This window comes from Lampetra planeri, chromosome 57 (assembly GCF_965212315.1).
Source record: "Lampetra planeri chromosome 57, kcLamPlan1.2.h2, whole genome shotgun sequence".
NCBI lineage: Eukaryota > Metazoa > Chordata > Hyperoartia > Petromyzontiformes > Petromyzontidae > Lampetra > Lampetra planeri.
In genome coordinates, this window is record NC_136163.1 from 3,298,556 (window position 1) to 3,324,885 (window position 26,330).

General features: G+C 53.4%; 1 protein-coding gene across 1 annotated transcript; it reads left to right on the plus strand.

Moving 5' to 3' along the window:
• Positions 1-11,885: 11,885 nt before the first annotated feature.
• On the plus strand, positions 11,886-25,225 carry LOC144735801 (cysteine-rich venom protein latisemin-like). The gene is made up of 7 exons (XM_078618321.1): positions 11,886-11,890; positions 14,662-14,845; positions 16,387-16,489; positions 18,100-18,248; positions 21,126-21,226; positions 21,600-21,688; positions 25,083-25,225. The coding sequence occupies exons 1-7, from the start codon at positions 11,886-11,888 to the stop codon at positions 25,223-25,225; spliced, it is 774 nt and encodes a 257-aa protein (XP_078474447.1).
• The last annotated feature ends 1,105 nt before the right edge of the window (positions 25,226-26,330 follow it).

Genomic DNA, 26,330 nt, shown 5'->3' on the forward strand with positions numbered 1-26,330 from the left:
CAGAAAAAAAACGTTTTTGATGTTGTTGTTGACCAGTGTTATTATCTATCGCTCTATCTCTCTCTAACTCTCTCTCTACCACCTCTGTATCTCTCTACTCTCTCGATCTCTCTCTCGATCTCTCTGTGCGTGTGCACACACACGGCGCTCCGTGCTTGACGCTTTTTCTGGGGGGGTTGGAGGGGGGTCTCGTGGCTTTTCTACGCGAGTCGTTGGGTGTCAATCAATAAACCTTCCCGTGAACATTGCCTACACGCGTTGGCTTCTGGGTGGGGGCTGACCAGAGGTCACAAACGGGTTTTGATTCCTTACCCGTACCCGTACCCGGCCGCACCAGGGTCGCAAACGGGTACCCGTACCCGGCCGTACCCGTACCTTACCCGGCCGGGTACGGGTACGGTACGGGTATCGGGTACCTGATTGCGACCTCTGAAATGAAGCCATGTTGCAGGCGCGGGTGGGTTGATTCTAGGAACTTGAATTGTGAGAAGAGACAAGACGTTGGGAAATGAGTGACAAACGGTGACTCACCAGTGACTCACGGCCTACCCGTACCCGGCCGCACCAGGGTCGCAAACGGGTACCCGTACCCGGCCGTACCCGTACCCTACCCGGCCGGGTACGGGTACGGTACGGGTATCGGGTACCTGATTGCGACCTCTGGGATGTTGCCATGTTGCAGGCGTGGGTGAGTTGATTCTAGGAACGTGAATTGTGAGAAGAGACAAGACGTTGGGAAATGAATGACAAACAGTTACTCACCAGTGACTCACGGCCTACCCGTACCCGGCCGCACCAGGGTCGCAAACGGGTACCCGTACCCGGCCGGGTAGCCGGGTATCAACAGCAGCAGCCTATGACACCTGTTATGCACGGTGGCTGAACGCCGCTTTACCCTCCGAGGGCGGGCTGATGGAAGTTCTGTCACGTGACCCGTCCACTGCGTGTGACGTCGGCGGCACGGCACGGCTTCCCCGCAGTGGGAAAACATTAACGGCTCGGCGGCACGGTTGTGCAGTGGAAAAGAAGCGAGTTACAGGATGGCCCAAGTGACCCTCTACTGAGTGGGGACGGGTGGGGGGGTAGGAGCGTAGAGGTACGGTACAACATGGGATTTTCTTCCACTGCACTGCTCTCCGCTTCTCGCTACGTAGTACAGCAGCAGCAGCCTATGGCACCCGTTATGCACGGTCACTGCCCATCCGATCGCTGTCCGGGCTGAACGCTGCTTAGCTTCCGAGGGCAGGCTGATGGGAGTTTTGTCACGTGACCAGTCCACTGCGTGTGACGTAGGCGGCGCGGCACGGCTCCCTGCAGTGGACAAAAAAACAAATCACGTGTCTCTTCTTCCAGGAGCGACCCTGGCCGTCACAAATGATAGCTCAACGAAGCGGCTCGTCGCCGCGTGGAGATTTCACGGCACGCCAAGTGCTCTGAACGCGTGGCGATGTGGATTCTAAATGTTGCGGGGGAGGGGCGGGGATATTCATATTCTTAGGTTTTTTCGGTAAAGTAACGTAGGTAAAAAATTTAAATTGATAAAAGTAAAATAAAAATAAAATAAAAATCACGACGTTTCGGAGGCAACACAAGCTTCCGTATTCTTAGGTTTTTTCGGTAAAGTCACGTAGGTAAAAAATTAAAATTAATAAAAGTAAAATAAAAATAAAATAAAAATCACGACGTTTCGGAAGCAACACAAGCCTCCGTCTTCAGGTGGAACCGTCACAGCACGATAGCTGTATCAATATATACAAGGACTGTTTTCTTGGAATTTCTCTCACTTGATACAGCAAGCGTGCTGTGACGGTTCCACCTGAAGACGGAAGCTTGTGTTGCCTCCGAAACGTCGTGATTTTTATTTTATTTTTATTTTACTTTTATTAATTTTAATTTTTTACCTACGTGACTTTACCGAAAAAAACCTAAGAATATGAATCCTTGCAGTCACGAAAGCTGCAAATCTAGAATTAATACCCTCTAGGGGGGGGGGGGGGGGGAGGACCGGAGGACCCCGGAGAAAAATCCACGCGACCACGGGGAGAGAGAGAGAGAGTGACACTTTGGTCCACACACACTGAACGGCCAGAGGAAGTGGATATTACAGAGCTACTTCTGAGATCCCTTCTTCAAGTGACACTCTGGTCCAGTAAAGGGCACTTTCCCGCCCACTCTCCCACGACCTCCTGTATACCAGGCGAGGTAGTTAACATCTCCTCGCCACCGTGATGATGATGAGAGAGAGAGACACGCAAACTCCAAATATACAGCAGCAGGCGTCAGGGTCGGGATCGAACCCACGACCTCCTGTACACCAGGCGAGGTAGTTAACATCTCCTAGCCACCGTAATGATGATGAGAGAGAGAGACGCAAACTCCAAATATACAGTAGCAGGCGTCAAGGTTGGGATCGATCCCACGACCTCCTGTATACCAGGCGAGTTAGTTAACATCTTATAACCACCATGATGATGATGATGAGAGAGAGACACGCAAACTCCAAATATACAGCAGCAGGCGTCAGGGTCGGGATCGAACCCACGACCTCCTGTACACCAGGCGAGGTAGTTAACATTTCCTGGCCACCGTGATGATGATGATGAGAGCGAGAGACACGCAAACTCCAAATATACAGCAGCAGGCGTCAGGGTCGGGATCAAACCCACGACCTCCTGTATAACAGGCGAGGTAGTTAACATCTCCTAGCCACCGTGATGATTATGAGAGAGACACGCAAAGTCCAAATATACAGCAGCAGGCGTCAGGGTCGGGATGGAACCCACGACCTCCTGTACACCAGGCGAGGTCGTTAACATCTCCTAGCCACCGTGGTGCCCTCTAAAAAAAACAAAACACCATTCGGCTCGGGGAGCTCGGGTTGTGCGGTGGGACAAAGTAAAAAAAACGAAATCAAAGTGAGCGATGTGATAGGGGAGGCCCAAAATCCGGTCGCGTTTTCGGCAGCGTTGAGGGTGGCAGCTTCCCACGCTCACGCGAGAGGCGCTGAGGTGCAATCAACTGTGGGGGGTCGACCCGAGTCACCCCCCCCACCCACACCCAATGGTGGAGCCAGGATGTTCAGGTAGAGGGGGAAACCCCTCCAGCAATGAGAAATGATAGAGGAGTTGTTAGTGAGTAAGGAGTTGTTAGTAAGGAGTTGTTAGTAAGGAGTTGTTAGTGAGTAAGGAGTTGTTAGTGAGGAGTTGTTAGTAAGGAGTTGTTAGTGAGTGAGGAGTTGTTAGTGAGTAAGGAGTTGTTAGTGAGTAAGGAGTTGTTAGTGAGTAAGGAGTTGTTAGTTAGTAAGGAGTTGTTAGTGAGTAAGGAGTTGTTAGTGAGTAAGGAGTTGTTAGTTAGTAAGGAGTTGTTAGTGAGTAAGGAGTTGTCCCTTGCTTTGTATTCGACGCGTGTGCGGCGATGACGCAGCCATCGATCGAGGGTCGAGTTCGAACCGCGTCGTGTGATCGGCATCGCGCTCGTTGAAGGTGAATGCCTTCAGGGAAGTCGTGTGGACTGTATACACGCAACTGCGCACAATTCTGAGTCACTTATAACTGCTTTGCCGTTCCTTATTGCCAATTATGGATTCATACTATTGTCCTATCATCTCATAGAGTCCCTGGCACATAATAATATGCTACACAATGGCAGTGGGGGTCGAAAAAATGCCGATTTATTACTAATAAACCCCAACGATCCGATCGAAATCAGGGATTTTGATCGGATCATTGGGGGGGCACGTGCCCCCCACCCACCCACCGCCCCCCCCCTCCCCAGGAGGCTAGGCCTGTGGTGTAATCGGCCGAGGATTAGCCCGCACCCGTTCGCAGCAAACCACTCCCGAGGTGAGAATCAAATTCTATGCAAATCTTACCCCGCCCCCCCTCCCCCTCTCCACCCCCCTCCACCCCCCCCAAAAAAAAAAATCTCAGCAAATATTAAAAAGAGCACGCGCCCACACACTTTGCATGCCACCAAGTTGCGCAATCGTCTCCTAAACATTGGCAAACTTAAAAAGTAAAAAGTGATTTTTTTGTTGATATGTGAGCAGGTGTAAGGGCCCCGTCCATAAATGACGTCACGCACCTAGGGGGGGGGGGGGTCAGACATTTGTTACGATGGGGGGTGAGAAAGGTGACGTCACATCAAAATGCGCAACTTTAAATAAATATACACAACACGTTTTACTTAATTAAATAGACTTTTTAATAAATGTTTTCTCCTACAACGTCAGAGTGCAGCGCCACATTAAATACGCACTACAATGACAATAGTTTAAAGCGATTTGAAGCATGTTTTATTTTTGCGAGGAGGGGGGGGGCAGAGCTTTGTGACGTCATATTTCAGGGGGGGGGTCTGACTTTTTGTGACGCCGTGTGACGAGGGGGGGGGGGGTCAAAAATAGTCAAAAATCAAGTGACGTCATTTATGGACGGCCCCACTAAGGCCTCCACTGATCTACTGCGTAGCTCCTTGACCTCCTGGCCATCACAAATGAGAGGTAGTTAACATCTCCTAGCCACCGTGATGATGATGAGAGAGAGAGACACGCAAAGTCTAAATATACAGCAGCAGGCGTCAGGGTCGGGATCGAACCCACGACCTCCTGTATACCAGGCGAGGTAGTTAACATCTCCTAGCCACCGTGATGATGATGAGAGAGAGAGACACGCAAAGTCTAAATATACAGCAGCAGGCGTCAGGGTCGGGATGGAACCCACGACCTCCTGTATACCAGGCGAGGTAGTTAACATCTCCTAGCCACCGTGATGATGATGAGAGAGAGACACGCAAACTACAAATATACATTCTAGATTTGAAGCTTTCGTGACTGCAAGGATTCATATTCTTAGGTTTTTTTCGGTAAAGTCACGTAGGTAAAACATTAAAATTAATAAAAGTAAAATAAAATAAAAATAAAAATCACGACGTTTCGGAGGCAACACAAGCTTCCGTCTTCAGGTGGAACCGTCACAGCCACGACAGCTGTATCAAGTAAATGAGAGATTGCAGGAGCTACCACTCCGTTTATATAATGGTTGGAGAAGGTGGTGGGGCAAGGGCCAAGTACAGCACACTTTTTATTAATTTAACTACACTTGTTTGCCAATCTTCTTTGATAGACAACTATTACAGGTTTACCATGTTTAGTGGTTGTCTCCTTGTCACAGGTTGAGTCACAAACCGTACCGCTCCATAACAAAGGCTCACCCTCTTAAGCCTCACCTTACCATATTAATAAAAAGTGTGCTGTACTTGGCCCTTACCCCCTTCTCCAACCATTATATAAACGGAGTGGTAGCTCCTGCAATCTCTCATTTACTTGATACAGCTGTCGTGGCTGTGACGGTTCCACCTGAAGACGGAAGCTTGTGTTGCCTCCGAAACGTCGTGATTTTTATTTTTATTTTATTTTACTTTTATTAATTTTAATGTTTTACCTACGTGACTTTACCGAAAAAACCTAAGAATACAAATATACAGCAGGCGTCAAGGTTGGGATGGAACCCACGACCTCCTGTGTACCAGGCGAGGTAGTTAACATCTCCTCGCCACCGTGATGAGAGAGAGAGAGAGACGCAGACTCCAAATATACAGCAGCAGGCGTCAGGTTTGGGATCGAACCCACGACCTCCTGTATACCAGGCGAGGTAGTTAACATCTCCTAGCCACCGTGATGATGATGATGAGAGAGAGAGACACGCAAACTCCAAATATACAGCAGCAGGCGTCAGGGTTGGGATCGAACCCACGACCTCCTGTGTACCAGGCGAGGTAGTTAACATCTCCTCGCCACCGTGATGAGAGAGAGAGAGAGACGCAGACTCCAAATATACAGCAGCAGGCGTCAGGTTTGGGATCGAACCCACGACCTCCTGTATACCAGGCGAGGTAGTTAACATCTCCTAGCCACCGTGATGATGATGATGAGAGAGAGAGACACGCAGACTCCAAATAGACAGCGGCAGGCGTCAAGGTTGGGATCGAACCCACGACCTCCTGTACACCAGGCGAGGTAGTTAACATCTCCTAGCCACCGTGATGATGATGATGAGAGAGAGTGAGAGACACGCAAACTCCAAATATACAGCAGCAGGCGTCAGGGTTGGGATCGAACCCACGACCTCCTGTACACCAGGCGAGGTAGTTAACATCTCATAGGCACGAGCTGAATGAATATCACGTGAACGTGAGGGGTACTGCACCCGGCTACCCATGAGGGGGAGGTGGTCGGAGGTTCGTGGTGCAGAGCCAGTACAGCTGGCGGCCTGGGTTCGAGTCCACGTTTCAGCCGCTAGCCTGTGGGAAACCCAGCGCAGTGAGTTGATGGTGTGTAGCCTGATCACCAATCACTCGCGTAGAGATCCATAGACTCGGGCAGAGATCCATAGACTCTAAAGACTCGCACAGAGACCTATAGACTCACACAGAGATCCATAGACCCACAGACTCTATAGAGACCTGTTGATTCGCGTAGATTTGGGTTGTTATTAAACTGGGTTCTCAGGTGTAGTGGGTTGATGGTGTTTATCCTGATGACCAATGACTCACACAGAGATCCATAGACTCAAAAAACTCACACAGAGACCCACAGACTCATATAGAGATCTATCGACTCGCGTAGATTTGGGTTGTTATTAAACTGGGTTCTCAAGTGTAGTTAGTTCATGGTCTCGGGGTGGTCACCAATGACTGCACAAAACACCAATCACCGTAAGTTTGGCTCTCCACTGAATTTGTCCAAATTACAGCTCTGGTCATTTGAATATCGGTTTGACTGTCACATGACGAACATCGCTCTCGTATGATCCAGAGTGTCACTTGAAGAAGAAGGGATCTCGGATGAGGCTCTGTGATATCCACTTCCGTGGGTCAGAGGTAGCTCTATGAAATCCTCTTCCGCGGACCGTTTCTCTAACACGGGGACTGGGGGGAGGGGGGGGGGGCGTCACGCTGCTCCGGATTTTCCTCATCCCGTGTAAATGAAGGTGGCTGCTGCGACCGGAGATCAACATTGGGATAGAAAAGTAAATAAATAAAATAGCCAAAAAAATACCAAAAATATGAAAACAAGTATTTAAAAAAATATTAAGAGGAAATAAACCAACAATAAAAAAGTAAAAAAAGATAAAGAAAATATAAAGAAAAACAAGAAAGAAAGAAAATTCAAAAGGGAAGAAAAAAATAGAAAGAAAGAAAAGTAAAAAAAAAACAAAAAAAACATTCAAAATGCAAAACGTCAAATTGGCACGGAGGGAACGAGTCAACAAATCCTTTTGGTACAGAGGAAAAAAAAGAAACTACGAGAGGGGCCAAACCTCCTTTTTAATATAAATAAATCGCCCGCCCAATTTAAAACAAACGATCCGCCTGGGGCGTCAGCGCCTGAAAGTGTAAACGTTGCCACATTTTTCTTACATCAACGTTTATCTCAGAGGCCTCGCCGACACATTCAGCGTCGGTGTCGACATCGCAATCCCTAAAAGCGCCCCCGCTTTTAGGAATTGCGTGATGGGGGAATACATTTCTTGTGCAATTCACCATCCTTCACATCCATGAGTCATCACGGTGGCTAGGAGATGTTAACTACCTCGCCTGGAGTACAGGAGGTCGTGGGTTCGATCCCGACCCTGCTGCCTGCTGCTGTATATTTGGAGTGTGCGTGTCTCTCTCTCTCTCTCATCATCATCACGGTGGCTAGGAGATGTTAACTACCTCGCCTGGTGTACAGGAGGTCGTGGGTTCGATCCCGACCCTGACGCCTGCTGCTGTATATTTGGAGTGTGCGTGTCTCTCTCTCATCATCATCATCACGGTGGCTAGCAGATGTTAACTACCTCGCCTGGTATGCAGGAGGTCGTGGGTTCGATCCCGACCCTGACGCCAGCTGCTGTATATTTGGAGTCTGCGTGTCTCTCTCCCCGTGGTCGCGTGGATTTTTCTCCAGGTCCTCTGGTTGTTCCCTCCACATTTAGAATCAACGAGCTTTTAGAGTCTTTGGCTGCGATACATTTCCACGCGATGTGTGCACGTTGAACTTCTTTCGCACCGTACGTAGCCAACCGTCCTAAATCGGAGGTGTGGGGGAAGGCCAAACAACACTCACCACAAAAAGCAATTTTAGAGAAAGTAGTTTTCAATCTAGATTTAAAAGTGCATAGCTCCAGTGGCTTCCTAATATCGGAGGGAAGAGGGCGATAAGCCACCTCGCAAGCTCTCGTTTGCGATTTCCATGAGGTTGCTTCTGAAAAAAAGCTAGGTAGCTCAGTGGGCCCTGGTAAAATAAAACAAAGTTGAAATATAATAACAGGGTTTTCCCCCTTTTTTCTGGTGACAAAACTGAAAAACCCTATTATTATATTTTGGTACTGGCAAAGATGGTCTAATGATGTAGATGCTCACCCCGAGCCCTCATTACTTTGATAGTGCAGCATTGTCTTTGAGCTGTACGCCTTTTGGCGTCCTCTGGTTGAGCACCAATTGGGTCGAGGCTTAAAAAAAAAATTAACCCGTAAAAACAAAGTTTTTCACTATAAATCCTTTATATGCGTGGCGGCTAGAGTCCTCTCGTCCTCTGGCTTGAGATGGCTGCCACCTATGGGTTAGATGATTGCCTGCCACCATTAAGCAATTGGTAATTAAATATATTTTTTTTCCCTAAAAAGTGTGAAGTTATGGAAAAAAATTTTCACGAAAATAAATTGTCACGCACAACGAGTCTGTGTGCAAAATGTCAGCTCGATTGGATCACGGGAAGTGGGTTAAAAAACGACCGAAAGATTTGCACGGTCGTAAGCGCGCAAGCAAGCAAGCAAGTGAACTTAATATAAAGGATTTAAAAAAGCCGTCCCTTGGTGTGGACCAATCATTTTCAAGGACAATGCATGTATTATCATAGTGTGTTTTTTGTTTCCATTTTGACTGTAAGTATTGTGGTTAATGCAGACATGAATCCTTGTTAAAAGGTTTCAGTTTTGTTGCCAGAAAAAAGGGGAAACATCCTATTATTATATTTTGGTACTGGCTAAGGAGGTCTAATGATCAAAGTTTCAATAGCTTCTAGATTTGAATCTTTAGTGACTGCAAGGATTCATACTCTTAGTTTTTTCGGTAAAGTCACGTAGGTAAAATTAAAATTAATAAAAAAATAAAATAATAAAAATCACGACGTTTCGGAGGCAACACAAGTCTCCGTCATCAGGTGGGACCGTCACAGCCAGATTTGCTGTATCAAGTGAGGCAGGGATTCCAAGATGCAAGCTCTTAAATACAAGTTAAGGGGGAGGAGAGGAGGTGGGGGGGCTTATCAGAATGTGGCAGCCAATGAATGGAACGTATTGGGAGGGGGGGGCGGGGCTAAAAGAGCACGAGGTGAACGTAGACGTGGACGTGTTTGTGCGCTATGAACCCGGCGACACGAGTTCGATTCCAGCTAACGGCCAACACCAGTGACGATTATCTGAACCGGTCCCGGGCCTCCCCTAGGTCGACTCAGCCTCAAATGAGTACCTGGTGCGGTGTGTAGTAAACATCGCCACTAGGGAGACAAAGGCGGTCGGGCGTGGTGCTGGCCACCCACCCCCTCGTGTACCGTTCCGGCCTTCATTGGTGCTCGCTAACAGCACTTGCCCCTACAGTCTGTTAAGGCTATACAGGGGATCTTTGTCTTTGTTTGTGCGCAAGCCTCTGTTGGTGCACATGATAGAAGAGAACGAAAATGCCCATGTTGTTGTCTACCAGTGTTGGCTGACAATCAAATACGAAAAAGGAGAGTACTGTTCAACGCTGGGGATGTTAACACTCGGTAAAGTAAAATAGTGCCTGTCAAATAAGATGGTCCAAAAATGTGTAGTTACATCTTTTTTGCATGGTTAATAACATCTTTCCCACGATTAAAAAGAGAACACCGGTCTCCCCCCCTCACTCGGCTCCACTCTGGAATTTCCTCAAAATCGGCTGCCTTCTTGACTTCTTATTAGCATAATAAAAAACTTGCTGAATCCGAGAAACGTCTGGACTCATGGACTCTTATCTCTAACGACCATAAGAGTGCTGCTTGTTGCTGGCTACTGGGCGTATTGGGCCATTAGGGCAAACTGTGCAATATTTGATTTACATATAAAAGGTTTTTGGGTTAGGTCATCTAAATATCAACGTGTTGTGAAACCCGCCACCACCCGGCGCTGAGTAAACCCACTCTCCAACACACAACCGGTTAGTGCTGTACTAGTAACGAATTGTCAATGTTGTAGTGGGTTTAACTCTCCAACACACAGCAACCGGTTAGTGCTGAACTAGTAACGAATTGTCAATGTTGTAGTGGGTTTAACTCTCCAACACACAGCAACCGGTTAGTGCTGAACTAGTAACGAATTGTCAATGTTGTAGTGGGTTTAACTCTCCAACACACAGCAACCGGTTAGTGCTGCACTAGTAACGAATTGTCAATGTTGTAGTGGGTTTAACTCTCCAACACACAGCAACCGGTTAGTGCTGGACTAGTAACGAATTGTCAATGTTGTAGTGGGTTTACTCTCCAACACACAGCAACCGGTTAGTGCTGGACTAGTAACGAATTGGCCACGTTCTGTTTCCGTGATAAACCCTTTACTAATTGGCTGTGTCGGGTGGTGGCGGGTTTAACGACACATTTATATTCACACGATCCCCCCCAAAAGAAACCCCTCTGTTATGGATAATATTGGTTGCGAAAGCCTCCGACCACGTGTTAAACTGATCTTTTATATATATTTCGATGTCATCGAGGGTAGTGGTAGGTGTCATTACGCAACGCCGCTAAACCACAACTCTCCTTCCAAGTCACCTGGGCGGTGGGGGGGGGTGGCCCGGCTGAACGCGCCCATCGCACCGCAAGTCCAATTAAACCGCGCGCCCAACCACTGTGATTGTGAAGTTATTGCGAAGTTATTGTGAAGTGTGTTTTGGGTTATTCTGACGGGTGACAAGCGAGCGACGCGCCCCTTGTCAAGGATTTCGCTGCGTATAAAAGTCGAGCACCAGCTCCCAACGCCGATCAGAGAGGCACTGCCGCCCGTTCCCATCCCAGCAGCCAGAGATGTTGTGAGTATGTGAGCATCAAACTTGTTTCGATTTAAAGCTTTCGTGACTGCAGGGATTCATCTTCTTGGTTCTTTCGGTAAAGTCACGTAGAAGGGAAGTAATAAAATAATAAAAATAAAACATAATAAAATACAATTCTCACGACGTTTCGGCCACAACGCAAGCAGCCGTCCTCAGGTGAAGAACAGGTCTGTCGGGGAGACAGCGTCTGAAGCTTTCAGACGCTGTCTAAAACATAATAAAAGCTTCAGACGCTGTCTCCCCGACAGACCTGGTCTTCACCTGAGGACGGCTGCTTGCGTTGTGGCCGAAACGTCGTGAGAATTATTTTATTATGTTTTATTTTTATTATTTTATTACTTCCCTTCTATGCGACTTTACCGAAAGAACCAAGAAGATCAAACTTGTTTTGAAGCTTTCGTGACCGCAGGAATCCATACGACGTGGCTAGAAGTGAAATGAGTTAATTTAATTATTTTATTTTATTTCTACCTACGTGACTTTATCGAAAGAACCAAAGAGAACGAGAGCATCGTGATGATCGCGGTGTATCGGCATGACGCGATCTTCGTAATCGTTACGGTGCATCCGTCAGTACGCGTGTATCCTAATGGCGATGCTACCGACAGACCTGTTCTTCACCTGAGGACGGCCGCTTGCGTTGTGGCCGAAACGTCGTGACAATTATTTTATTATGTTTTATTTCTATTATTTTATTATTTCCCTTCTACGTGACTTTACCGAAAGAACCAAGAAGATGAATCCCTGCAGTCACGAACGCTTTAAATCGAAATTTAACCGCAACTATGGGGTGGGATTCCACAAAACTTTAAGATCCTTCAACAAACTCGATTAGGCTCAGCTAATCGAGTCTCTCACCTTTCTGAAGAGATGCCGCGACTCTAAGACCTGTTTTTCACCTGAGGACGGCTGCTTGCGTTGTGGCCGAAACGTCGTGAGAATTATTTTATTATCTTTTATTTCCATTATTTTATTATTTCCCTTCTACGTGACTTTACCGAAAGAACCAACAAAATAATAAAGATATATTTTATTATTTCCCTTATTCTTGGTTCAGCGTCTGAATGAGACGCTGTCTTTCCGACAGACCTGTTCTTCACCTGAGGACGGCTTCTTGCGTTGTGGCCGAAAACGTCGTGAGAATTATATTTAATTATGTTTTATTTCTATTATTTTATTATTTCCCTTCTACGTGACTTTACCGAAAAAACCAAGAACACCCTGTACTACCTGAAAGTTTAAATGTTTGACGGCGGAGGAGGCCGGGCCAATCCGGGTCTCAGTCCCCGGCCTCGAACCGGGGTATTAAGTCTCGAGAAATTCATGGTCTCAGACCGGTTACAATTGCCTGTGTAGGGGTGTCATGGGAAGGATTCCCACCAATAGGAGGGGGAGTGGGAGGTTGACAGGAGAAGGGGGAGAAGAGGAGATATAAGGGAGATAACGGGCGGGGAGAGGGATTGGTTGACAGGAACGAGATTGGGACGGCTGGGGACAGGTGGATGGGAGGAAAGGAATAAAATGCGAACCCCCTGCAACCTTGTGTTGGCTCTCCTTTACACCTGTCAGTTTTTGGTTCAACTCCAGCCGTGTGAGTCAGAGGTCGTGGTCTGACCGTCATTACTCGCAGTGCGCTGGTTGCCGCCAAGGATATCACAGTTAGCTCTGTTACATTTGCTTTCACGAGCTGTTCACCGAACGAAGCACTGGCCTGAGCAAGCCTTTATCCAGCAACGTATTGATCGTGGCTGATGATGGTGGTGATCACGATGGTGGTGGTGCAGGTGGTGATGATGGTGATGATGATAATGGTGGTAGTGAGGGTGATGGTGATGGTGACGATGATGATGATGGTCGTGGTGATGGTGGCGATGATGATAATGGTGAAGGTGGTGACGATGACGGTGGTGGTGATGGTGGTGATGATGATGGTCGTGGTGATGGTGGTGATGATGATAATGGTGAAGGTGGTGACGGTGATGATGATGGTGACGACGATGATGATGGTCGTGGTGATGGTGGTGATGATGATAATGGTGAAGGTGGTGACGATGACGGTGGTGGTGATGGTGGTGATGATGATAATGGTGAAGGTGGTGACGGTGGTGATGGTGGTGATGATGATAATGGTGAAGGTGGTGACGATGACGGTGGTGGTGATGAAGGTGGTGATGAAGGTGGTGACGATGACGGTGATGGTGACGACGATGATGATGGTCGTGGTGATGGTGGTGATGATGATAATGGTGAAGGTGGTGAGGGTGATGATGATGGTGACGATGATGATGATGGTCGTGGTGATGATGATGATAATGGTGAAGGTGGTGACGATGACGGTGGTGGTGATGGTGGTGATGAAGGTGATGATGATGGCGATGATAATAGTGAAGGTGGTGAGGGTGATGATGATAGTGACGACGATGATGATGGTCGTGGTGATGGTGGTGATGATGATAATGGTGAAGGTGGTGAGGGTGATGATGATGGTGACGACGATGATGATGGTCGTGGTGATGGTCGTGGTGATGGTGGTGATGATGATAATGGTGAAGGTGGTGACGGTGACGGTGGTGGTGATGGTGGTGATGATGATAAAGGTGAAGGTGGTGACGGTGATGATGATGGTGACGACGATGATGATGGTCGTGGTGATGGTGGTGATCATGATAATGGTGAAGGTGGTGACGATGACGGTGGTGGTGATGAAGGTGGTGATGGTCGTGGTGATGGTGGTGATGATGATAATGGTGAAGGTGGTGAGGGTGATGATGATGGTGACGACGATGATGATGGTCGTGGTGATGGTGGTGATGATGATAATGGTGGTGAGGGTGATGATGATGGTGACGACGATGATGATGGTCGTGGTGATGGTGGTGATGATGATAATGGTGAAGGTGGTGACGGTGACGGTGGTGGTGATGAAGGTGGTGATGAAGGTGGTGACGATGACGGTGGTGGTGATGATGGTGATGATGATAACGGTGAAGGTGGTGACGGTGATGATGATGGTGACGACGATGATGATGGTCGTGGTGATGGTGGTGATGATGATAATGGTGAAGGTGGTGACGGTGATGGTGACGATGATGATGATGGTCGTGGTGATGGTGGTGATGATGATAATGGTGAAGGTGGTGACGATGATGGTGACGATGATGATGATGGTCGTGGTGATGGTGGTGATGATGATAATGGTGAAGGTGGTGACGGTGATGGTGACGACGATGATGATGGTCGTGGTGATGGTGGTGATGATGATAATGGTGGAGGTGGTGAGGGTGATGATGATGGTGACGATGATGATGATGGTCGTGGTGATGATGATGATAACGGTGAAGGTGGTGACGGTGATGATGATGGTGACGACGATGATGATGGTCGTGGTGATGGTGGTGATGATGATAATGGTGAAGGTGGTGACGATGACGGTGGTGGTGATGGTGGCGATGATGATAATGGTGACGGTGGTGACGATGACGGTGACGATGACGGTGGTGGTGATGAAGGTGGTGGTGACGATGTCTATGCGCGTGCGTGCACCGCACCCCACCGCCCCAGCACTAACCTCGTGACCTCGGCGGTGGCGGCGTTGGTGTTCATGGCGAGCGTCGTGGTGCCGACATCCGTCAACGACTGGAAGCTCCTGGACACGACGCTGCCGGCGAACAGGAAGGTCATCGTGGACCTTCACAATGAGCTGCGGCGCGGCGTGGTGCCGACCGCCAGCAACATGCTCAAGATGGTGAGGACACGTGGCAGTCAGCGCCCATCGCCCCCCCCCCCCCTCCACTATGTGGCCCCCACACACCAGATGTCGCAACCGGGTACCCGATACCCGTACCCTACCCGGGTAGCCGTTTGCGACCTTGGTGCGGCTGGGTACGGGCACGGGTAGGCCGTTAGTCACTGGTGAGTAGCCGTTTGTCACTCATTTCTGGTAGGGTACGGGTACGGGTAGGATACGGGTACCTGTACCCGGCCGGGTACGGGTAGCAGTTTACGACCCTGGTGCGGCCGGGTACGGGTAAGGAATCAAAACCCGTTTGCGACCTCTGCCACACACTCCACCCATCCTCCGATTAGCAGGGTCGGCTACGTACAATGATTTAGACGCAAAGATTTAGACAATGATTTAGTCACGATGATTTAAACACGACGATTTAGACGGAATGATTCAGACACAATGATTTAGAAACAATTAGTCAGGTACGATGATTTAGATACGATCCTTTAGACAATATTATTTAGACACAATTATTTAGACACGAAGATTTAGGCACAATAATTTGGAAAAATGATTGAGACACGACGAATTAGATACAACGATTTAGACACAAACACAACAGACAGCCCAGCAGAGCCGCGGGACATATTAATGCTGGGGTCCCCCACTTGAGCAATCAGTTGCATGCGACTCGGTTGCATACGCGAACGTGTCTCTGCAACCGGTTGCGAGCAAATTGCGCTTTCCACTTTGGTTGTGTTTGCTTCTCCGCAGCGGTGAGCAGAGGCTTCGCCTTCAAGCGGCGACCGATTTTGTAAAAAACAAGACGGATTTCACTTCCCACTTGTGTGCGTGTCGTGAGGTCTTACGCGACCATACCTCACCACGCCGGTGAATTTGCGGATTTGCTAGAGAGGGGGTGGAGGTGGGGGCGTCAGTGGGGTGGGTGGGATGGAGGGGTGAGTGGGTGAAGTGAGGGGGTGGAGGGGTGAGTGGGTGGCATGGAGGGGTGAGTTGGTGGGATGGAGGGGTGAGTGGGTGGGTGGGGTGGAGGGGTGTGTGGGTGGGGTGGAGGGTGGAGGGGTGAGTGGAGGGGTGAGTGGGTGGGTGGGTGGGTGAGTGGGTGGGATGGATGGGTGAGTGGGTGGGTGAGGTGGAGTGGTGAGTGAGTGGAGGCCTGAGTGGGTGGGGTGGAGGGTGGGTGGGTGAGTAGGTGGGTGAGTGGGTGGGATGGAGTGGTGAGTGGGTGGGTGGGTGAGGTGGACGGCTGAGTGGGTGGGGTGGAGGGTGGAGGGGTGCGTGGAAGGGTGAGTGGTTGGGATGGAGGGGTGAGTGGGTGGAGGGGTGAGTGTGTGGGTGGGATCGAGGTGTGAGTGTGTGGGTGGGATCGAGGGGTGAGTGTGTGGGTGGGATCGAGGGGTGAGTGTGTGGGTGGGATCGAGGGGTGAGTGTGTGGGTGGGATGGAGGTGTGAGTGGGTGGGTGGGTGGGTGAGTGGTATGATGGTGGTGGTGGTTGTGGCACAGCCTGGCTGAGTGTGCCGGGACTTGTCTGCTACAGGCGTACAACGAACAGGCGGCGGGGACCAGCCGCCTGTGGGCCGCTGCCTGCAGCTTCACGCACAGCCCCAGCAGCACACGCACCTGGAAGACGCCGCAAGCAGGTGACAAAAAAGCTTCCGTGACTGCACAGTGATAATGGTTTTTTTACCCTTCTATCTGGCTACAAAACTGACACCTTTTTACAAGGAGTCATGTTTGCATAGACCGCAATACCTGCAGTCATAATACAAACAAAAGACATAACTCTGATAATGTATGCAGTAAAAAAAAATTATAATTGTTTTTTTACCCTTTTATCTGACAACAAAACTGACACCTTTTTACGAGGAGTCATGTTTGAATAGACCGCAATACCTGCAGTGATAATGCAAACAAAAAACATAACTCTGATAATGTATGCACTGTCCTTGAAGTTAATTGGTCCACACCCGAGACAGCTTTCCTTAGAGCCTAGTCTCACAGTTTTGTAGCCAGATAGAAGGGTAAAAAACCAATTATCATATTTTTACTGGCAAATGAGGTTCCCATAGTGACTGCACAGTGTTAAGCAACCGATAGAAAAGATATTGCCGCTCGACTGATTCGGAGTGAAACCTCTGGTGTCAAACCGGAGCCGGTCATGAGCACACTGCCCAGGTATGGGAAACTCTCCACTCTCTCCACAACTGCCCCATCACCAGTTGGGAGTTGTGGGGGTGGAGTGTCCGATGGTACAAAATACCCAGGCAGGTGCTTCGTTTTGGTGGGGCTGATGGTAAGGCCGCACCTCCTAGTGTCACACTCCAGTTTCAGCAGCAGCAACTCCAACTCCTCCTGTGAGTGAGCCGCAATTACCAGGTCGTCAGCATACATAACGTGGTTGACCAATAGGGAGCCATCCCTTGACCGCACCCGGGCATCGATCAGCCTCCCATTGTATCTGCACCAGATGGAAATTCCTCCGGTACAGCTACTGAAGGCCTCACTAGTTTTGGTGGGGCTGATGGTAGACTCACGCAGTCACTCACCCACACACTCACCCGCACCTCCGATTAGCACGGTGGGCTACGTACGATGCAAACTCTGATGGTGCATTGTCTTTGAGTTGTGCGCCTTTTGGCGTCATCTGGTCCAACACCATGTGAGACTAGGCTCTAAGGAAAGCTATCTCGGTTGTGGACCAATCAACTTCAAGGACAGTGCATACATTATCAGAGTTATGTTTTTTGTTTGCATTATGACTGCAGGTATTGTGGTCTATGCAAACATGACTCCTCGTAAAAAAGGTGTCAGTTTTGTTGCCAGATAAAAGGGTAAAAAACCGATTATCTTATTTTTTTACTGCATACATTATCAGAGTTATGTTTTTTGTTTGCATTATGACTGCAGGTATTGTGGTCTATGCAAACATGACTCCTCGTAAAAAAGGTGTCAGTTTTGTTGCCAGATAGAAGGGTAAAAAAACAATTATCTTTTTTTTTACTGCATACATTATCAGAGTTATGTTTTTTGTTTGCATTATGACTGCAGGTATTGTGGTCTATGCAAACATGACTCCTCGTAATAAGGTGTCAGTTTTGTTGCCAGATAAAAGGGTAAAAAAACAATTATCATTTTTTTTACTGGCAAATGAGGTTCCAATGGTGGTGCATTAGAAGTTCAACGTGCACGCATTCCTGCGACGCGAATGATCTTACACTGCACGCACCCGGCTCCTCCTCCTCCTCCTCAGAGTGGGGCTGCGGAGAGAACCTCTTCATGTCCAGCAACCCACGGTCGTGGGACGAGGTGGTGCACAGCTGGTACGACGAGGTGACCACCCCCGGCTTCCAGTACGGCACGGGGGCTGTGGGGCCCGGGGCAGTGGGACACTACACTCAGGTGAGGGGCCACGCTCACCACCAACACCACCACCACGCTCACCACCACCACCACGCTCACCACCAACACCACCACCACGCTCACCACCACCACCACCACCACGCTCACCACCAACACCACCACCACGCTCACCACCACCACCACCACCACGCTCACCACCAACACCACCACCACGCTCACCACCACCACCACCACGCTCACCACCAACACCACCACCACCAACACGCTCACCACCACCACCACCACGCTCACCACCACGCTCACCACCACCACCAACACGCTCACCACCACGCTCACCACCAACACCACCACCACCACCAACACGCTCACCACCACCACCACCACGCTCACCACCACGCTCACCACCACCACCAACACGCTCACCACCACGCTCACCACCACCACCACGCTCACCACCACCACGCTCACCACCAACACCACCACCACGCTCACCACCACCACCACCACGCTCACCACCACGCTCACCACCACCACGCTCACCACCACCACCACCACGCTCACCACCACCACGCTCACCACCACCACCACCACCACCACGCTCACCACCACCACCACCACCACGCTCACCACCACGCTCACCACCACCACCACCACCACGCTCACCACCAACACCACCACCACGCTCACCACCACCACCACCACGCTCACCACCAACACCACCACCACCAACACGCTCACCACCACCACCACCACCACGCTCACCACCACGCTCACCACCACCACCAACACGCTCACCACCACGCTCACCACCACCACCACCACGCTCACCACCACCACGCTCACCACCAACACCACCACCACGCTCACCACCACCACCACGCTCACCACCACGCTCACCACCACCACGCTCACCACCACCACCACGCTCACCACCACCACGCTCACCACCACCACCACCACGCTCACCACCACCACCACCACCACCACGCTCACCACCACCACCACCACGCTCACCACCAACACCACCACCACCACGCTCACCACCACCACCACCACGCTCACCACCACCACGCTCACCACCACCACCACCACCACGCTCACCACCACCACCACGCTCACCACCACCACCACCACGCTCACCACCAACACCACCACCACGCTCACCACCACCACCAACACGCTCACCACCACCACCACCACCACCACGCTCACCACCACCACCACCACGCTCACCACCAACACCACCACGCTCACCACCACCACCACGCTCACCACCACCACCACCACCACGCTCACCACCAACACCACCACCACGCTCACCACCACCACCAACACACTCACCACCACCACCACCACCACGCTCACCACCACCACGCTCACCACCAACACCACCACCACGCTCACCACCACCACCACCACCACGCTCACCACCACGCTCACCACCACCACCACCACCACGCTCACCACCACGCTCACCACCACCACCACCATCACGCTCACCACCACCACCACCATCACGCTCACCACCACCACCACCACCACGCTCACCACCACCACCACCATCACGCTCACCACCACCACCACCATCACGCTCACCACCACCACCACCACGCTCACCACCACGCTCACCACCACCACCACCATCACGCTCACCACCACCACCACCACCACGCTCACCACCACCACCACCATCACGCTCACCACCACCACCACCATCACGCTCACCACCACCACCACCACCACGCTCACCACCACCACCACCATCACGCTCACCACCACCACCACCACGCTCACCACCACGCTCACCACCACCACCACCATCACGCTCACCACCACCACCACCACCACGCTCACCACCACCACCACCACCACGCTCACCACCACCACCACCACCATCACGCTCACCACCACCACCACCACGCTCACCACCACCACGCTCACCACCACCACCACCATCACGCTCACCACCACCACCACCACCACGCTCACCACCACCACCACCATCACGCTCACCACCACCACCACCACGCTCACCACCACGCTCACCACCACCACCACCATCACGCTCACCACCACCACCACCACCACGCTCACCACCACCACCACCACCACCACGCTCACCACCACCACCACCATCACGCTCACCACCACCACCACCACCACGCTCACCACCACCACCACCACCACGCTCACCACCACCACCACCATCACGCTCACCACCACCACCACCATCACGCTCACCACCACCACCACCATCACGCTCACCACCACCACCACGCTCACCACCAACAGCACCACGCTCACCACCACCACGCTCACCACCACCACCACCACGCTCACCACCACCACCACCACGCTCACCACCACCACCACGCTCACCACCACCACGCTCACCACCACCACCACGCTCACCACCACCACGCTCACCACCACGCTCACCACCACCACCACCACGCTCACCACCACCACCACCACGCTCACCACCACCACCACCACGCTCACCACCACCACGCTCACCACCACCACCACGCTCACCACGCTCACCACCACCACCACCACGCTCACCACCACCACCACCACGCTCACCACCACCACCACGCTCACCACCACCACGCTCACCACCACCACCACGCTCACCACCACCACGCTCACCACCACGCTCACCACCACCACCACCACGCTCACCACCACCACCACCACGCTCACCACCACCACCACCACGCTCACCACCACCACGCTCACCACCACCACCACGCTCACCACGCTCACCACCACCACCACCAGGGTGAGGGTCGTGAAGCTGGGGGCTGCAAGCTGCACCCTGTAGCAGTCAGCCGCCCCGTGCGATCGCTCAACTCGCACCTCCCCCCCCCCCTCGGTGTCCGCGTGCCCCCCTCCGCCCCCCCCGCCCCCCAGGTGGTGTGGTACAAGTCCCACCAGGTGGGCTGCGCCGTCAACTACTGCCCCAACCACCCCGGTGCCCTCAAGTACCTCTACGTGTGCCACTACTGCCCCGCGTGAGTTAGTGGACCCACACCACCCACTCCCCACAACACCTCCCCAACACCCCCCAACACCCCCCCCACCCACCCCCCAACACCCCCCCCCACCCACTCCCCAACACCCCCCCCACCCACTCCCCAACACCCCCCCCACCCACCCCCCAACACCCCCCACCCACCCCCCAACACCCCCCCCACCCACTCCCCAACACCCTCCACCCACTCCCCAACACCCCCCCACACCCACTCCCCAACACCCCCCACCCACCCCCCAACACCGCCCCCACCCACTCCCCAACACCCCCCCCCCCACTCCCCAACACCCCCCCACCCACCCCCCAACACCCCCCCCCCACCCACCCCCCACCATCCTCCCCACTGCGTGCAGAGGGAACCTGGTCACCAGGATCAACAAACCCTACGACCTGGGGACTCCGTGCCAGGCCTGCCCCCATAGCTGCGACAACAGCCTGTGCAGTGAGTTACACGCACACCCACGGCACATACTCACGCACCCACGCACACACTCACGCACCCACACACCCACGCACCCACGCACACACCCACACACCCACGCACCCACGCACACACCCACCCACGCACACACACACACACTCACGCACCCACACACCCACGCACCCACGCACACACTCACGCACCCACGCACACACCCACGCACACACCCACGCACCCACACACCCACGCACGCACCCACGCACACACTCACGCATCCACCCACGCACACACCCACGCACACACTCACGCACCCACGCACACACTCACGCACCCACGCACACACCCCACGCACTCACGAACCTACACGCACACGCACGCACCCACACACCCACACGCACACACCCACGCACACACTCACGCACTCACGAACCTACACGCACACACACGCACGCACTCACACGCACACCCACGCACCCACGTGCACACCCACGCACCCACGCACACCCACACACACCCACCCACTTACGCACACACTCACGCACCCACGCACGCACTCATGAACCTACACGCACACGCATGCACCCACACACCCACACACGCACACCCACGCACCCACACCCACACACACCCACCCACTTACGACACACTCACGCACCCACGCACGCACTCATGAACCTACACGCACACGCACGCACCCACACACCCACACACGCACACGCACGCACCCACACCCACACACACCCACCCACTTACGGACACACTCACGCACCCACGCACGCACTCATGAACCTACACGCACACGCACGCACCCACACACCCACACACGCACACGCACGCACCCACGCGCACACACACACACCCACAGAGGCCGATCTTGACACCGCTGGTACTAATCAACGGCAAGTCCACTCAGCTCCACATCCTCCTGTACCACATCACTCCATCACTTCTCTAGCCCGTGCCGCGCCCGTTTAGCCCCTTCGATCCGGCCGGACAAAAGCTGTTTGGGCAAGCGGTGGCTGGGCATGCGGGCTACATGACCCAGCCAACGCAGCCTTGGCCCGCCGGAGGTACTCCCCGATGGGACTTTGTCCAGATTTCGACGATTTGTGAGCTCCTCACACAATCCAGCCTGGTTAAACCCACGATTGATCGTAGGCATGCCAGCCTAAATGTTTCTAACCGGCGAAGATGTTCCATTAGGGGGTCCACGTTTCGCAAGCGTAGAGAAGGGAGGGAATGACCGTGGCCGAGAAGACCCGAAGCTTCGTGCGGAGCGACAGACTAAGTAGCTTCCACACAGCGTTACGCAGCCGACCAAAAGATAATGCCGCTCGACTGATTCGGAGTGAGACCTCTGCTGTTAAACCGGAGCGGGTCGCACACTGCCCAGGTATGGGAAACTCTCCACTCTCTCCACAACTGCCCCATCACCGTTTGGGAGTTGTGGGGGTGGAGTGCCCGATGGTACAAAATACCCAGGCAGGTGTTTCGTTTTTGTGGGGCTGATGGTAAGGCCCCACCTCTTGGTGGCACGCTCCAGTTTCAGCAGCAGCAACTCCAACTCCTCCTGTGAGTGAGCCGCAATTACCAGGTCGTCAGAATACATAACGTGGTTGACCAATAGGGAGCCATCCCGTGACCGCACCCGGGCATCGATCAGCCTCCCGTTGTATCTGTACCAGATGGAAATTCCTCCGGTACAGCTACTGAAGGCCTCACGAACTACGTGGTCGAAATAGATGTTAAATAATGTGGGAGCCAGAGGACATCCCTGTTGCACCCCAAGGTGTACAGGGCATGGCTCTGACTCCCGGCCACGTAGTTTTACCCGGGCCTGCTCACCATCATGAAGGTCCTTAATGAGCGTGAGCAGAGGGTCAGGGACTCCCAAAGCACGAAAAAGAACCCAGAGCCCAGGCTAACTGATGGTATCATAGGCCTTGACCAGGTCAGTGACGCAGAGATGTAGGTCTTGTTGGAATTCCCTACACCTCTGCTGTAGCAGACGGATAGGAAATACGGCATCTGTGCAGGACCGCCCTTTCCTGGCACCGCATTGGGGCTCCGCAAGCCTCTCCTCAGCGTGCCTAGCAAGGCGATGTTGAATAATCCTTGCCAGGACCTGTCCCGGCACACTGAGGAGTGAGATTCCCCTGTAGTTATTACAATCTGTGCGGTCCCCCTTCTTAAAGAGGGGGACCACCAGGGCATCCTTCCAATCCTGCGGAACCCGTCCAGTGGTCCAGACTGTTGTTATGATGCCATGTAGGGCAGTCTGCGCACAAACGCCACCCTCCCTCAGCATTTCGCTTGGGAGATCATCTCTGCCCGGTGCCTTTCCTGGCCTCAGACTCTGGATCGCCTTCAGTACTTCCTCAACGGATGGAACCTCAGCCAGCCACTCACAGGGGGTGACTTCCTCCTCCAATATTTGAGGCACCGCAGCCTCAGCAGGGTCATCCCCACTTTGTCCCATGATCTTTTCCAGGCTGAGGGATTCGCCCCATCCCCCAGGACCTCACAGAAATGCTCAGCAAATCTGCACACACACACACAGATTCACAAACAAACAGACTCACACACAGACTCAAAGATCAAAGATCCCCCGTATAGCCTTAACAGACTGTAGGGGCAAGTGCTGTTAGCAAGCACCTATGAAGGCCGGAACGGTACACGAGGGGGTGGGTGGCCAGCACCACGCCCGACCGCCTTTGTCTCCCCAGTGGCGATGTTTACACACCGCACCAGGTACTCATTTCAGGCTGAGTCGACCTAGGGGAGGCCCAGGACCGGTTCAGATAATCGTCATTGGTGTTGGCCGTGTGCGGGAATCGAACCCGTGTCTCCAGGTTCATAGCGCAGCGCGCTAACCGCTACACTACCGCTCCCCACACACAGACTCACACACACACACAGACTCACACACAGACTCACAAACACACACAGCACAGACTCACACACACAGACTCACTCACACACAGACTCACACACACAGACTCACACACACACACAGACTCACACACACACAGACTCACACACAGACTCACACACACACAGACTCACACACAGACTCACACACAGACTCACACACACACACAGACTCACACACACACAGACTCACACACACACAGACTCACACACACACAGACTCACACACAGACTCACACAGACTCACACACAGACTCACACACACACACAGACTCACACACACACACAGACTCACACACAGACTCACACACACTCAGACTCACACACAGACTCACACACACACAGCACAGACTCACACACACACAGACTCACACACACACAGCACAGACTCACTCACACACAGACTCACACACACACAGACTCACACACAGACTCACACACAGACTCACTCACACACAGACTGACACACCCTTGAATTTCGCAGCCAACCCGTGCCTCTACGCGGACAAGTTCAGCAACTGCCCGCAGCTGTTCAGCGCCTACGGCTGCGGGAACGACGGCGCGGGGGGAACCTTCGTGCAGACAAACTGCCCTGCCAAGTGCAGGTGCACGACGGAGGTGCAGTGATGGAACCGCGTCACGACTCGCTCCACCCCCCTCGCTCCACCCCCCCTCGCTACACCCCCCCTCGCTACACCCCCCTCGCTTCCACCCCCCTCGCTACAACCCCCCTCGCTCCCCCCCACCCCCCTCGCTCCACCCCCCTCGCTACACCCCCCTCGCTCCCCCCCACCCCCTCGCTCCACCCCCCTCGCTACAACCCCCCTCGCTCCCCCCCACCCCATCGCTCCACCCCCCTCGCTCCACCCCCCTCGCTCCACCCCCCCTCGCTCCAACCCCCCTCGCTCCCCCCACCCCCCTCGCTCCACCCCCCTCGCTACACCCCCCTCGCTCCCCCCCCCTCACTCCCCCCCACCCCCTCGCTCCACCCCAATCCCCTCGCTCCCACCCCTCACTCTACCCCCATCCACCTCGCCCCCCCCCCCTCGCCCCCCCCCCACCCCCTCGCTCCCCCCCACCCCTCGCTCCACCCCCCTCGCTCCACCCCCCTCGCTCCCCCCACCCCCTCGCCCACCTCCCTCGCTACACCCCCCTCGCTCCCCCCCTCACTCCCCCCCACCCCCCTCGCTCCACCCCAATCCCCTCGCTCCCACCCCTCACTCTACCCCCATCCACCTCGCCCCCCCCCTCGCCCCCCCCCCCACCCCCCCTCGCTCCCCCCCACCCCCCTCGCTCCACCCCCCTCGCTCCCCCCCACCCCTCGCTCCACCCCCTCGCTCCACCCCCCTCGCTCCCCCCCCCCCACCCCCTCGCTCCACCCCCCTCGCTACACCCCCCTCGCTCCCCCCCCTCACTCCCCCCCACCCCCTCGCTCCACCCCAATCCCCTCGCTCCCACCCCTCACTCTACCCCCACCTCCCTCGCACCCCCCCCTCGCCCCCCCCACCCCTCGCCCCCCACCCCCTCGCCCCACCCCACCCCTCGCCCCCCACCCCCCTAGCTCCCCCCCACCCCTCACTCCCCCCCACCCCTCACTCCCCCCACCCCTCACTCCCCCCACCCCTCACTCCCCCCACCCCTCACTCCCCCCACCCCTCACTCCCCCCACCCCTCACTCCCCCACCCCTCACTCCCCCCACCCCCCTCGCTCCCCCCCCCTCGCGTCCGCGCC